Raw genomic sequence first — 14277 nt, 5'->3', positions numbered from 1 at the left:
GGAAGCAAAATAAATTCTTAATTTGGCAATTTTGACACATGATTCTGTATACTCCTAACCCTGTTAGGATATTTGAATGTTACGTTATTTGAATACTATCCAATAATGTTCCCTGGTGTTTTCCAGTGTTTAAGTATTCCCTAGAGGCTGTAGTTTTCTCTAAATTCTACTAAACTTACTATTCCTATTTGTTAATTTTTTTTTTTTTAGATATCTGTAATAACGGGGAAAGTATGAAGAATGTTCACAGTATTTTAAGAATAAGTTATGATTTGGGGAATTTTTGAGAATTCTGATTTCTTGCTCCTAAATTCTAAACGTAGATAGATATGTGTTGTAAATTTGTGAACACTAACGTAGACCACACAGGAACAGCAGGGACTCCCCAGCTCGGGGAGACCACTCACCTCAGGAGGGTGTATAGGGCTCTTCACTGTAGAACTTGGACTAGAGCCCAGATCTCTGGATGCTTGGTGCCGTTCACTTTTTATTCCATTACGCTGATTTCAGCCCAGAGAATAATCCCATCCTCTACCCCGCCCTAGCTCCAACTGTGGTTTTGTTCCAAGGGCAGTTATAAAGTTGCAGCAGAAAGAGTGGTAGGAAAAAGCGGGAGCCGTAGTTAAAGAAGATTTTTAAGGGCAGACATTAACACTTGGGGTTTAACATGCTACACTAACCTCTGAAAACAGAGTTCAGTTGAACTCATAGCCTTCAGTTCCCTGTAGCTTTTTCCTATCCCTTCATGCTGCCTCTCTTTCTCTCTCCAAACTACCCCCGATTTAGAGTTTATTTAAGGTGGTAATCCATCACATTTGTATGTGAGAGGGCTCCCTCAGTATCTGCGGTGCTGAATACAGCGGGGATTCTCCCAGGCATGTGAAGGGTGAGGAACTGGAGCAAAGGAACCTGACAAAGTGGTGCAGGTTCCAACCAGCAGAGCCAGGCCAGGAATGCACTTCAGATTTCTACAACTGTGTGCTTGCAAACTCTGAACGAAGTTTTACAGTGCCTGTACTTAAGCATCTTCGTAGGGTCGCATTCTAAACTCAGTCCCCAGCTTTCACTTCTCTGTGGCCCTCAGCAAATGTTTTTTGCCCCCATGGGTCAGGTACTCACAGAAAAAAGGTTCCACATCCTTCTGGTGGCAAAGGTGAGAATATTGCTGAGAGAATGTGGTGGTGGTAGGAGTGGCACAGTGGCCAGAGAGAGGATGGGGTCTCACCATTCCTCTTCACCTTCCAGGAAACCAGAGCTAATTCCTCCTGGTACCCAACAGCTGATATTTCACTAGGGGAATGACAGGCAGTTTTTCAAAGTGAGCCTTTAAATTGTAAATCAGACACATTAATTATAATTTTAATATAACAAATGTTATTAAAAGCAGCAATTCAAAACCATAAATCTTTTCGAAGGTGCACAGGGTTATGATAAGGTCAGTTGGCAGTAATGCAGCTATTTTCAGGTATGAATGAAATGCTGGGGTGTGGAGGCAGTGTGACCTTGCCAGGCCTTACACTGACCTCCAGGTGAGGAAGACACTGTCTCCCCCCGTCCTCCTCTTCAAGGCCAGAGCCTCTGGAGCTTGAGTGGAGGAGGTGCAGGTCCACTGACAGGCTGTGTTCATCCTGCACTTTCTCGGAAGCCCGGAAGGCAGGTCTGGGAGGCTGCTGTGTTCTCTGGAGCCAGGCAGGAGGCACCTGGTTAGGTCTGGCCCCGTACTTCAGGCGGTTGGGGGCTGCCTTCTCAGCTCCCCTTCCACCTGGCCCCAGTTGCGGGCTTCAGTGGCAGCAGCTGTGGAGCTGAGAAGGGAGAGAACTGGGCCCAACCAGCTTGTTCCTGCCTGGACCATGCTGGGAAGCAGAAGGAAGTGGGTGGGCTGTGTACAGGAGGTGAGGTCCCAGTTGAAAGGCACTGTTGGGGCTGAGGTTTGAGGCAAGGGGCATCTGAACTCTCTCAGGGACCCCCCCTGAATGCCCACAGATGGGGAGGGCTCAGCCTAATGGAAAAACCAGCTCCAGGCCTGCTGCTCTCAGCTCACTGTTCACCCCCCTTCACCTTGCAGCCGGCAGCCTCCAAAACCCAGCCGAGCTGGAGGCCACAGCAGCAGTTGGCAAGGATGGTCCCCATCAGGTAACACCCCTCGCCCCAGTCAAGGCACTTCTTTCCAATCAAGTGAGTCAGTTTCTAATACCTCTGGAAGCAGCAAAAATGAGGGGTCTCCTCCCCCTCCCATTTTTGGTGTCCCTCCAGGTGGGTCTGAGTTTTAATGTTGGTTCTAAGAACTCTATGTATATTCCCACTGACAAAGGCTTCCCTTTGAGGGGACTTAATGACTCAGGCCCTTTAAAAAAATCCCAACCTGCCCCAAAAGTGATTGTCAATTTCAGAGCGGGGCAGGGGATAAGGAAGAGGGTATGAGCCCCCGTGCCTCCCTCTGGGGTCGCAGCTGGCTCACGGGCAGGTGCTGGATGTTCACACTGAGTGGCAGCGCATGGCCCCCGGGAGAGAGCCAAGGAAAAGCCAAGGGCAGGAGCCACGCTGGCACCCTAAGGAATGCGGGGTGTGGTGGGTGTGGTGGGTGTACACCTGGAGGCCGGGGCCGTGGGTGTGCCTGGAGGTGAAAGCACACATGCAGATGGAAGCTTCTGCGTGGGGGGTGAGTCTGCGGGTGGGAGGCAGAGGAGACAGTCTGAGGTGTAGCAGGACACGGCTTCCTTTCCTTCAGCCTCAGGTTTGCGAGGCCAGGCCCAGCTCCATGGTTACAGAGAGGGATGTAGCCAGGGGAGGGAACACGGGTCTCAGAAGCTGACGCCTGCAGCCTGCACTCTGGGCCTTAATAACTGGGCTCTGGTGCTGGTGCCTTCGGAAGCAGAGGCCGAGTCTCCTCACGCCTCAGATCCTGAGGTCCCAGGGCCTCTGCCACATAGGCTTTCCAGAGGCATTCTCTCTCCCACCCTCACCACCTCTTCCCAAGGGCAGAAGGAGAGGCGGGAAAGTGAGAGGGAAAGGCTCCTCAAGGCATCCTCTTACCCACCTTCACCCAGTCTTTCTCAAAGGTTTCTGTTCTCATGATGTGGTCCCTGGGATGGGTCAGGTGTAAGGATGTCCAGTGGAGGGTTGGGTGTGTAAACACACACACCCAAAAGGGGAAGGAAAGGTAAAGGGACGCACTGGGGACAAAGACTCGGGCCTCAGGAACAGCCCACAGAGCCAGCAGGACACTAATTCAGAGGAACAGGTAAACAGTTTGAGGGAGTGTGTGGAGACACTGAGAAGTAGCCAGCGGGACCTCAGAGACACAGGCAAAGAGGTGGTGAGCCTGAGGGGGCCGGAGAGCAGAACGGGCACAGCGGAGGCACAGCCCTGGCAGGCAGGCGGGCAGGCAGGGCTCTGGCCAGGCACTTGCAGCTCCGTCTTGCTTCCCTCCCCCACCCCAGCCTGGAGAGAACTGGGGAGCCTGTGGCTTCCGCTGTCTCTCCTTTGGTTTCCAGGACTGCTGGCATCCTTTAGGGGCTGGTCAGTAAGGGGTAGTCCCTTCCCACTCCACCAGGTACTGAACCTTGCCCTCAGGCGTGACCCTCCGAGCCAGCACCTGGTACTTCTCCCCACAGGCTAACCGCCCGGCTGCGCCAAAATAGTTGGTGATGGATGACTTGAGGTGGGACAAGGACGAGTCATCTTCACTGATGCTCTCGAACGTGTGGCTGTCGATGCCCTCGTCGGGCCGCTCAGGGCCTGAGGCCCCCTCTGCGCTGCTGTCGGAGGGGCAGCGTCCACCCAGCTCGGCCGCCCGCCGCTTTGCCCGCAGTGGCATGTACGCTTTGGCTGCCAGCTTCCTCTTGCGGCTGCCCACTGTCCGTCTGTATCGGAAGGGGAGGAGGACGATGACGGGAATGAAACGGGATTATCCCACCAAGTCCCTGTCCCTGAGCACTCCGGGCACCAGGCCCTGGGCACCGATGATCCCCCTGGATCCCTACAACAGCCCTGAGGAGGCTCCAGAGGAGAAACCACCAGCCGGGGAGTGGCAGAGCCCGGATTCAAACCTAGGCGTGTCCAGCTCTAAAACCGTGTTTCTTAGGCTGAGGAGCTCAGTGTGGCCTGAGTCCAGGAGCACCATCCTGGTGCTTCCTGCAGCCGTGCAGTGCAGAGGCCCTGCTTACTCTGCCTAGTCGGTCACCTGGACTCACTGTAGCCGGAGGCGTCATGCAGGGGTAGGGATGGGGAGGCAGACATGTGTCCCCTCTCCTCCCCTCTCCCCTCCACAGGGGCAGAAAGAGGCGGAGCGGGGGAAAGAAACGCACACACAAAAGAGGTACACGGTCACAGATACTTAGGAACAAACCAAGACCCAAAGAGCTAGTGAGAACCGAAGAGAGAAAAGAAAACACAGAGGCAACAGCAGAGAAAGACAGAGATGTTTGGAGACAAGACACGCTTCAATGGGCATTACATCGATACTTTAAATTCTACTTTTTGCAAGGGCCTCAAGTATCCTAAGTACAGTTAAAAGAGCCTCAGTTAAAAAGTTGTCTGTGTGCTTTGCAGCGCCACCCTCCTTTTGCTGCTGAGGACCAGCTGTTGCCAAGCAGGCTGTACCCTCAGCTAGGCCTCCAGGGATTTCTGTGCCCTCTCCTAGTCCTTATACTTTGCAGGATGCCATTTCCCCTCTCCCAGGCTCTTTTCCTTAAACACCCGCAAGACAGACACCAGGTTCAGACAGCCAAGAACCAGGGTCAGGGGACCCTGCAGTCAGAGGCACAGACATTGCAAAATCATGGCAAGCAAAGGCCAAGAACCCCAGAATGGAAGAACCCTGGATCTGAAACTGCCCAGCAAGAGGTGTCACATAACCTGTAGCAGGCTAAGAGGAGCAGCCCGAATGCCCACAACTCAGAACCGGAGGGTCCCAGACCCTCACGCACTTAAGGGCGGCCAGGTCCTGAGACTCAGATGCACAGAGTGAGCCACACATCCCAAAGGGGGTTGGGGGTTCTGGGGGGAGCGATGGAACTTGAATCCATCGTGCTGGGAAGCTAACCTGGAGTCGTAGGAAAGGCTGGTGGAAGCGGAGCCAGAGGTGCTGGCAGCATCAGTGGAGTCCACGTCGGAGAAGAAGGTCTGGCCTGAGCTGGCGCTAAGAGGGAGGAGAGGGTGAGCCAGCCGCTGATCCTCAGCGCCCCTTGGGACCTCCCCGTCGTCTCCTGGTCCCTCTCACATGCATCCTTCGTCCCAGTCGAAGCCACCTTCCCACTGAGCTTCCCGCCACCACAGCCGCAGTGGCACCTCCTCTCTCCTGAACATTTCCTACCCATCCAGCCTTCAGAGTCCAAGGAGTCACAAAAGCCTTCCCTGACCACCCTCCCCTGGCACTGACATAAACACTGTGACGGTCATTAGAGATGATAATCACCATGATCCCAGACACTCATGCAACACCGTACAGGCCGGGAGTGCTTTCGTGTACAGGATTTTGAGTCTCATAACAACCACGCAGGAACAGGTGAGGAGGTTCAGAGAGGTTAAAGAATTTTGCTAACGTTACACAGATGGCAACTGGTAAGTAGGGGCCGGAGCCCAGGCCTGACTGACTGAAGCCCTTGCTCTCTCCTCCATGCCCACAGGAAAGCACGAAACGACCTTTAATAGTTCTGGAAATAAAACGATGGATGCGGCCCCTCCCCTTGTGTGTACCAAGCACGAGGCTCTGTGGGAATACACAAGGAGCATCCGCCACAGCCTGGGGAGGGTTAGGGAAGGCTCCCTGGAGGAACGTGAATGTGGGGTGATCACAGCAATTTTGGTGTCAGGCGTGAGGCAAGGAGAAGTGGGAGAGGTAGGGAGGGCCGGGCTAGGCAGGCCTTGAGCGCTGCCCTGCGGAGCTGTACCCGGGAGCCCTGCAGGCTTACAGCATGGGTGTTAGGCTGCCCTAATGCAGACAGACCTTTCAGGCAGCCTTCTGCAATGCGGACCCTTTAACTCAGTGACCCCAGGGGAGCTTCCCTTCCCTCCAAAGGCTCTCTGCTTCACATCTTCCATAGCTAGAGGAATGGTGGTCTCCCTGCTTGGTTCCATCCCAGTCTCCAGAGCAGACCTCTGTGCCGGGTCCCTCATTGTTACCTTTTTAAACTCTGTATCTCATCCAGCGTGAAGTCAAATATGCTGGCTAGGTGGTGGTTGGTGCTCCAGGCCGAGGTAAAGTCACTCTGTGGACACAGGAAGGAGGGGCGGTCAGCCGGCAAGCATCACTTCCGCCTTTCACAGCACCCTCCTCCCCGCTGAGGGCCGCACAGGCTGCACGGGGCCAGCTGGCCTTCTGAGGGTCAGACTTGTCCCTTCCTCTTTTTTCCAGTCCTGACCAGGGAGCCAGGTCATGTCAGTTCTAGTCCTGGCTCTGTCTCTGGCCGGTTGTCTGACTGTTCGATCTCTGGGCTTGAGTTACCTCAACTGCAAAAGGTGGGTAATAACCCCTTCTGAGCTTCACTCTTAAGAGGTGTCAGGGAGCGTGGCAGAATGGAATGACAGTTGTGAAGGTGCCTTATAAATGGTCCATTGGAGACACGGCTAATGTTACTGCCCACAGCGAGGGCCTCAGTGAGGATGCAGGGCTACTGAAGAAGGCAAGAATGCCCTGGAGCTCTGGTTCTGGGCTGGGCTCTGCCACTGCCTGAGGTGTGACCTCAGGAGGGTCACTGCCCTCCTGGGCCCTGTTTCCCCACCTGGACAGTGGAGGCAAGGATATTACCTGCCCTTACCCAGCCCCGCTCTGGGTTCTTGGGAGAACTTGGGGAGATGAAGGAGGAGTCTCGCAGTGCCTGGCCCTTCCTTGTTTAACCAGCTGTAAAAGGATCCTTTCGGGGACGTGGGAGAGTCCCCTGGGCCTGGGGGACTTAGTTTTCTGCACAGGAATCCCTAGTATGTGCTGACCCTGAGTGTGAAAGTGGAGAGTGAGAAAACGAGAAACTAACACTGGGGATAGCATCTTCCAGCAAAAACTTTGATCTTTTTCTTCTATAAACTCGCCTTTTCTGCTGCTGGAAATCATGAGGCAACAAACTGTGGAGACAGAAAAGGGAAAGGGTGGCCCAGTCAGAGCCTGAAGGCCCAGAGGGTGGCCCCGAGGGAGGAGTGGCTGGGCAGGGGTGGGGTCACAGCGTGGGAGTGGGCACAGGCTCTCCTTTACAAGGAGACCTGGGGAGGCGGCGGGGGGGTCCTCTGGGGCAGCAGGTGTGTGAGGGTGGTGGGGTATAGTGGGCAGGCAGGAGAGGAGGTGCCTCTCCTGCCTCGGGCATCCAGGTGCTCTGCCCCTCACCCCCCATGCCAGGAAGAGGGGGCTGGGCTCAGCCGGGAGCGCTGGGACCCCTTATACACTGACTGCCCCTTGACCTCTGCCGCAGCCCTAAGCCAGCAAGACTGGGTCCCGTGATCTGGCTTTCCCTCCAAGCGAGGCCACAAGGGGCTGTGGCTGAAGGAGCGGGAGCGTGGTATCAGGCCCCGGCTCAGCCACTGACTGGCCGGTTCAGGGTGCCTCCAGCTGGGACTAACTGGCTGGAGGCCTGCCTTGATCACTTGGACGCCACCACACAGCCCGTCGCAGGGGCTGCAGCCGGGGGCAGAGGGCCCGAGGTCGGCTGTGGCCCCGGCCCAAGGGCCCCAGGCACTGACCCAGGCTTGCTCTTTCCTCTCTTACGCAGCTCAGAGGCGCCGTTCTCAGTGGGCACCAGGCCCTTGTCGGGCAGCAGCTTCCCGGGGGGGTTGGGCGGGACGCGGATGCGCAGGCGGAAGATGCACTTCTTCTTCTTGATCTCCTTGCCACAGAGGAACCTGGGGGTGGGCAGGGAGAGGAGAAAGCTCTGGAGCCTGTCCGTCCATCCTCCTGGGGAGGAGAGTCAAGTGTTAAAACCTCCCTCTCTGCCTCCCCGGACCCAGAGTGGCCCGTGGAGACACTGATTCCTCGAAGCCTGTGGGATCAGGGGCTCCAGGTGGCGGCCGAGAACGCAGCCGGCGGCTCGTCCCCGTGCTTCCTTGTCTTGTGTGTGGCTCTTGCTGCTCCTCCCGTTTCTTCTCTGCCTCAACCAGCCCCAAGGCCTCTGCCTACAGGAAGCCCTCCTCCAGCTCCCCGTGGAACCCTGTGGTCAAAACACTGCATTCCACACCACTCTGTTCTCTGCTCTCCCCAAGGAGACTGAAAGCACCTCCAGGCACTTCCCTCACCCTTTCATCACTGGCTGAGCTGCCATGAGGCTGCAGAGGTGACTTAGCCACAGTCCTACCCTCAGGAGACCGTCCACAGAGAGGTCAGGAGGCCCCACGTACTCAAGTAGAGGGCTGTGTCTGGGCCCCAAACCGTGACAAGATGAAAGAGAGAGTGGATAGTTCTGTCTAGAGATGTCTGGGGAGGTTTCACAGAAGCAGGGACCGTGTCTTATTCACGGTGTCCTCAGTACCTACACAGGGCTGACACAGAGCAGTTCAATAAATAGTCATTGATGGAACAAATGAATGAAAGGCATCAAGGACCATCCTAGGTGAAGAAAGAGTGTGAGCAAAAGCACTGAGTAGGAAAGCAAAGGGTTCAGAATGGCTGACGCCCAGAATAGATAAAGCAAAGGGTCCGTGGCAGAAGGTATGGGCAGGGTCTGATCATAAGAGGCCTTGAATGCCATGCTAAGGAGCTTGGGCATTCTCCGTGGTGGTAGCGAGGGGCATGCCAGCCGTGTGTTCTGAGAAGAACTCAGCAGTGTGGATGGGCAGACATGGGCTGGGGACAGGTGATGAATCCGTGCTTCAGTGCCTGGCCCAGAACCACAGATGGCTACTGCAAGGGAGACCTCAGACAGCAGCGGGCCCTCAAAGAGCAGGGGTTTCAGCCCCCTATGGAGCTGAGTCCAGTATCAAGATGTGTCTGGCTGCTGGAGTGGTCAGGGGAGGCATCCCAAATGAAGTGGGTGCTCCCTGATCTTGAAGGACGGGTAATATTCATATAGTCAAAGAGAAGTGGAGGGAGACCCAGGTGGGAGCATAGCTTGTGCCAAGGTTATGAGGTAGGAAGACGCTTTAACTGAAATCCAACCTGTCGGGGGGCCCACAGCACTCCCTCCCTTCCCTGCACGCACCGGCTTTTATAACTGTTCAGAGCGTTGAGGAGATGCGGTCCTCGGTCCGTCACGGGGGTGCTGGTGAGCTACGGGGGAGCAGGGCAGAGGACAGTCAGACCTGGCGCATGGCATCTGAGAAGACCTCAGCCCCTGCCCCCACCCTCCCCTCAATCTCCTGATGCCCTGAGTCCTCCAGGCGAGGACCACTGACTTGTTCCATGATCTCAGACAAGTCTTTTCACCTCTGAGCTCACGTCCCCATCTGTAAATGAGGAGCGTAACTCCTGTCCTAAATGTATCAAGAGCTTTAAAAATGTCCATGCCCTTGACCCAGTAATGCTGCTCCGTGGAACCTGTCATACAGACATGACACACAAATAAAGCTTTATGTACAAAAAAGTTCACCGCATCATTTTCCTAATGATGGGAAAGAAACTACATGCCCAACAGGAAAGAAACAAGCAAGTAAACTATGGTGGAAACCATGCAGCCATGAAAAATGCTGATTAAAAACTCTTTCATAACATGGAAAAGTATTTATGATATAAAGTAAACTGAAAAAAAATGACTTAAAATTGTATATACTGTCTGTTTTGTATACAGATTCATTTGTATTATTTTTTAGATTCTACATACAAGTGACATAATATTTGTCTGACCTATTTCACTTCGTATAATATTCTCTAGGTCCATTCATGTTGCTGCAAATGGTAATATTTCATTCTTTTTATGGCTGAGTAATACTCCATTGTATATATACACCACATCTTCTTAAACCAATCATCTATTGATGGGAAATTGGGTTGTTTCCATGTCTTGGCTATTGTAAATAGTGCTATGACCATTGGGGTGCAGGTGTCTTTTCGAATTAGAGTTTTCATCTTTTCTGAATATATGCCCAGGGGTGGGGTTACTGGATCATATGGTAGCTCTATTTTTAGTTTTCTAAGGAACTTACATTCTGTTTTCTATAGTGGCTGCACCAATTTACATTCCCACAAACTTATGGTTACCAAAGAGGAAAAGGAGGGGGAACGGATAAATTAGAGGAGTATGGGATTAAGAGATACACACTACTATACGTAAAATAGATAAACAACAAGGATTTACTGTATAGCACAGGGCACTATATTCAATACCTTGTAATAACCTATAATGGAAAATAATCTGGATAAAATATGTGTGTGTGTGTATGTATATACACACACACACACACACACACACACATATATGTATGACTGAATCACTGCTGTATGCCTCAAACTAACATAATATTGTAAATCAACTATACTTCAATAAAAAATTGTAAATACCGTATAATCTAAGCCCTATAAAAAGAAAAACAGACGTAAATGAGAGGCTTGAACTCTGTGCACCTGTGTGTGTTAGCAGTGGATGTTTCTGAGTGGTGAGATGCAGGAGTATGGATGGTTTTCTTTGAAGTGTACTTTCTTATACTTTTTGGTACTTTGAAAATTTTCTACCAGGAACATGTATGATTTTTTTTTTTAATAAATCAGGAAAAAATTATTTAAAAATCCCAGCTCTACCTATCTTTAAGGGCTTTATAATATGTATGCCTTTTGTAAATTATCAAACACTGTAAACGAAGATGTTACTATATGAAGAACTTCTGCCAAGCATAAAGTTACTTTAAAAAAAAAAAAGCCCTATTTCACTAAAGGATTTGGGGCAGTCAGCAGAGATGACTCACTCTGGATGTGGTGGAGAGGATTCAGAGGCTGTCATTAAAGGGTGCATGGCCCTGCCGTGGAAGTGGTTGGGGAAGCCCTGGCTCAGCTCTCTACCTCTGACATCCTGAAAGTCTCTGGTTTGTGACTTCACTCCGTGAATCCCAGTTCCCAGACCCCTGGTGATCTCTTCTGCTATTCAGAGTACGACCGGCAGAGGGCAGGCCCACTTCACTTTCCATCCTAGCCAGGTAATCTGGAGTGGGTCACACAGCTCTGTAGGGAGATCTCCTCCAGCCAGACTCGACCCCCAGCTCCCTACAGCTGAGCTGGTGAGGCCCTAACCCACCCACTACCAAAGCCTGGGTTAGGAAGCTCCTTGCAGGGAACAGGCTCAGACGCCTGGACTCAGAGATGCAACGGCTCAAAGGCTCTGGGTCTTTGTCCCCACTCAGCAGCCCTCACGGACAGCCAGCGTTCCTGAAGAACTGTGCTCAGAGACCCAGATCCTAGTGCGGCGCCGTGTGGCCCTGGGCAAACCTCTCACCTCTCTGGACTTATGGAACCCCACTGTGGAACGGATTCTCGCCATTCTGACGTCCCACGGTCTCGCATACCTTGCCAAGCTGCAGGAGCTCCCAGTGGTGGTTGACAAAGGCCAGAATCTCCTCAAAGTCAAAGTACTTCTTCTTGCTCTGCACCCCCAGGTTGTAGAGGGCCAGGTGAACCACATCGACCCTGGGCAAGGGTGCAAGGAGGCAGGCCCAGAGTGAGCTGGCAGCCTGTGCAGCCAGGGCTGGAGCATCCTGGGTCCAGGCTGGAGGGCAGGGGCAAGGCTGGGACCTGGTGGCTGGAAATGGAATTGTTCCCGGAGGGAGGAGGGAAGGGAGAAACTGGGAAGGGACAGGAGTGGGCCTGGGCCAAGCCCCACCCTCTCACCATCGCAGGGGCAACCTCTCGATGTACTCTGGGCCCTGGTTGCACACGGAGCAGAAAAACAGGTAGAACCTGTGGGTGGGTGAAAAGGGGGCCTGTGGTAGGAGGGGCTCTGACACCCGACCCTGGTCCAGTGCCCTCACCGTCCCCCCCACCCCCGCCTGCTTTCCCAGAGTCAGCATTGTCCTCATTCCCTCTGGGGAGGGGATAAAGATGGGGCAGAACAGGGACCAAGAACTACTCCCCTACCCCTTCTAACCTGTACCTCAAACCCTTTCCCAAATATCACTGCCCTGGAGGGTGGCTGAGTTCAGAGTGAGCTGAACTAGGCTGGGCTGCAGGGACCACCCTCTTCCCCTCTGCCTGACACACACACGCACTCAATCACAAACCACGTGAGACACCAACCAAGACACACACAGTATCCTGTTTGACACACATAAGCCTTCCACTAGCTTAGCCCCCTTTGTTAGAGGCCAGATCAAGTCATCCATTTCCCCCATTGCCTCCTCCAACAACCCCGGTCAGGGCTGGGGCAGGGCCTGTGTCTCTCCCCCTTCCCCAGACACTTGAAGCATCTGGGGCTTAGGGAAGATGGGGCTGCGACTGGGGATGTGGCCCAGAGTGTCCCTCTACTGGGAAGGCCTCCTTACCCTGAGCTGCCTCTGTAGACAGGGACACACTGTCCCAGCCCCCCACTGGGGGTCTAGGGCCTGGCAGGCAACCTGAAGGAGTTGCTGCAGCTGCTGCCCCCATCCCCCCACCTCGCCCCCAAGGCTGAGCCAGACCAGATTAGCACCTACCGGTCTCCGAACATCATGGGCTCATTGAGACACTGGGTGCAGGCCTCGTGGAACCACTGCCTGCACCGGTAACACTGCAGCATCCGCAGGTACCATCTGGAGAGCCAGAAGAGCCAGGGTCAGCCAGGCCCACACTCCCAGCCAGGGATCAGCCTCAGCAACCTTTCCCAACACAAACTCGCCCTCCAGCGGGGGAAAGGGAAGAGAACTCACAGTTACTGAGCACTGGGCTGCGCCAGGGGAAGCCCTGGCAGCAGGGCTTAGGCTATATCATTTAATCTCACCATCTGGTCAAACACGGGCCGCTGACCACTTTACAGGTGAGTCAGAGGTTAAACAGATTGTTCAAGGTCACTCAGGAGGCAAGTGGTGGATGGTGACTCAAATCCTGGCCTCCCTGACTTCAAAGCCCACGCTCTTTGTGCCACACTGGAGCCCCCATCTCTGGTCTGTGCCTCACACGCTGCTTCCCAAACACTACTGTTGGGGAAAGGTTTGCCCTGGAGACTTCATGGGAGAATAAAGGCTCCTATAAGCCCCTCACCTGGTAATGTATTTACCCTATCACAACCATTCAACAACAACTCATTGAATAAGAATGAAAACCAAAAAGGTGCTTTCTTAATTAACAGTCAATGCTTTGTTCACACCTTGTCAGGTGTGGTCCTTGGACCACCAGCATCAAAATCACCTGGGGTCCAGGTTAAAATGCAGAAGATTCCTTGACCCGTTCCAGGCCTACTCAATCTTTGGGATAGCCCCTGGGAAACACACTTCTGACAATCACCCGAGCAACTCTGCCCAGTAAGCATTGAGAACCACCACCTCAATGCTGCAAAGGTCTCTATAAGCATTTCTCCATCTGTTATCCGAAAGGCCTCAACACCCACGGAAGGATGATGGGGCCGAGGTTATTAATCCCACTTGAGAGATGAAGTACTTCAAGTGATTTGCCCAAATCACCCGGCTACGTCGTAAGCACAGCCTCCAGACCCCTAGTGCTTGTCAGCAGAACTTGGGGATGAGACTCAGGACTTCAGGGTGAACTGGAGGCTGTTTCCTGAGGGCAGAGGTTCCATCTCTCACTTCCGTGGTTCCTCCCACAGTGTTGGTGCAGTCAGCCCAAGGGAACAGGCTCAATCGGCCATGGCTGCATGGAGGCCCAGGCCACAAGGAAGAATCAAAGACTCCCATCCTACATATAGTCAGGGTAAGAACCCCCTCCACAGCGTCCCCAAGGTATTCCCCCAACCCCTGCTTGCACACCTCCAGGGAAAAGGACCTTCATAGCTCATCAGCAGCCTGTCTCATTGACTCTGGCAACGGAAAGGTTTGTCTCCACGTCCATGCACCAACAGTAACAGCTCACAATTGTTAAAGTGCTTACCAAGAGCCAGGAACTGTGTGGGCCTTTACGTGAATGACCTAATTCACACACCGCTCACAACCACCACGTCACGGGAAAACTATGATGAGAACTGAGGCTCAGGGGTAGCACAGCTCTAAGGGGCTGGTTGGACACTGGGGGCCAGTCTGGTAACCACTCTTCAGTACTGCCTTCTTTTCCACGGTGCCCCAAGAAAACAACCGCCACTCCCCTGCACCCCGCTGCGGAGAGCGCTAGCCCTGTGCTCTCGAGCCTCGCGCGCGCTCAGGTGTCATCCCCAGGCCTGAGGGAAGATACGGGCTCTTCCATGGGGGTCTGGCTCCCCCAGCCAGCCGCGCCTACCCCGCTTCCCTGGGGCC

General features: G+C 53.7%; 1 protein-coding gene across 10 annotated transcripts in view; it reads right to left on the bottom strand.

Moving 5' to 3' along the window:
* PHF19 (PHD finger protein 19) overlaps positions 1–14277 on the bottom strand; it is a 54430-nt gene that overhangs the window by 6715 nt on the left and 33438 nt on the right. For 5 of the 10 annotated variants that reach the window (XM_060154477.1, XM_060154478.1, XM_060154476.1 and 2 more), the window contains 9 exons: positions 12532–12627; positions 11732–11800; positions 11410–11530; positions 9120–9187; positions 7669–7827; positions 6972–7059; positions 6124–6209; positions 5045–5140; positions 2568–3863 (listed from right to left, as the gene is read on the bottom strand). In XM_060154477.1, the coding sequence (XP_060010460.1) occupies positions 3521–3863; positions 5045–5140; positions 6124–6209; positions 6972–7059; positions 7669–7827; positions 9120–9187; positions 11410–11530; positions 11732–11800; positions 12532–12627 (1126 nt within the window). In that variant the 3' untranslated portion in view covers positions 2568–3520. Of the gene's footprint in view, positions 1–1119; positions 1291–2567; positions 3864–5044; positions 5141–6123; positions 6210–6971; positions 7060–7668; positions 7828–9119; positions 9188–11409; positions 11531–11731; positions 11801–12531; positions 12628–13918; positions 14262–14277 lie in introns of those variants that run through there. The other 5 variants (XR_009541511.1, XM_060154483.1, XM_060154482.1 and 2 more) reach the window with 5 other exon arrangements.

The sequence above is a fragment of the Lagenorhynchus albirostris genome, chromosome 7 (genome assembly GCF_949774975.1).
Source record: "Lagenorhynchus albirostris chromosome 7, mLagAlb1.1, whole genome shotgun sequence".
In the NCBI taxonomy this organism is placed as follows: domain Eukaryota; kingdom Metazoa; phylum Chordata; class Mammalia; order Artiodactyla; family Delphinidae; genus Lagenorhynchus; species Lagenorhynchus albirostris.
Note: the sequence above shows the minus strand (reverse complement) of the source record. Positions and strands in the feature narration are given on the sequence as shown.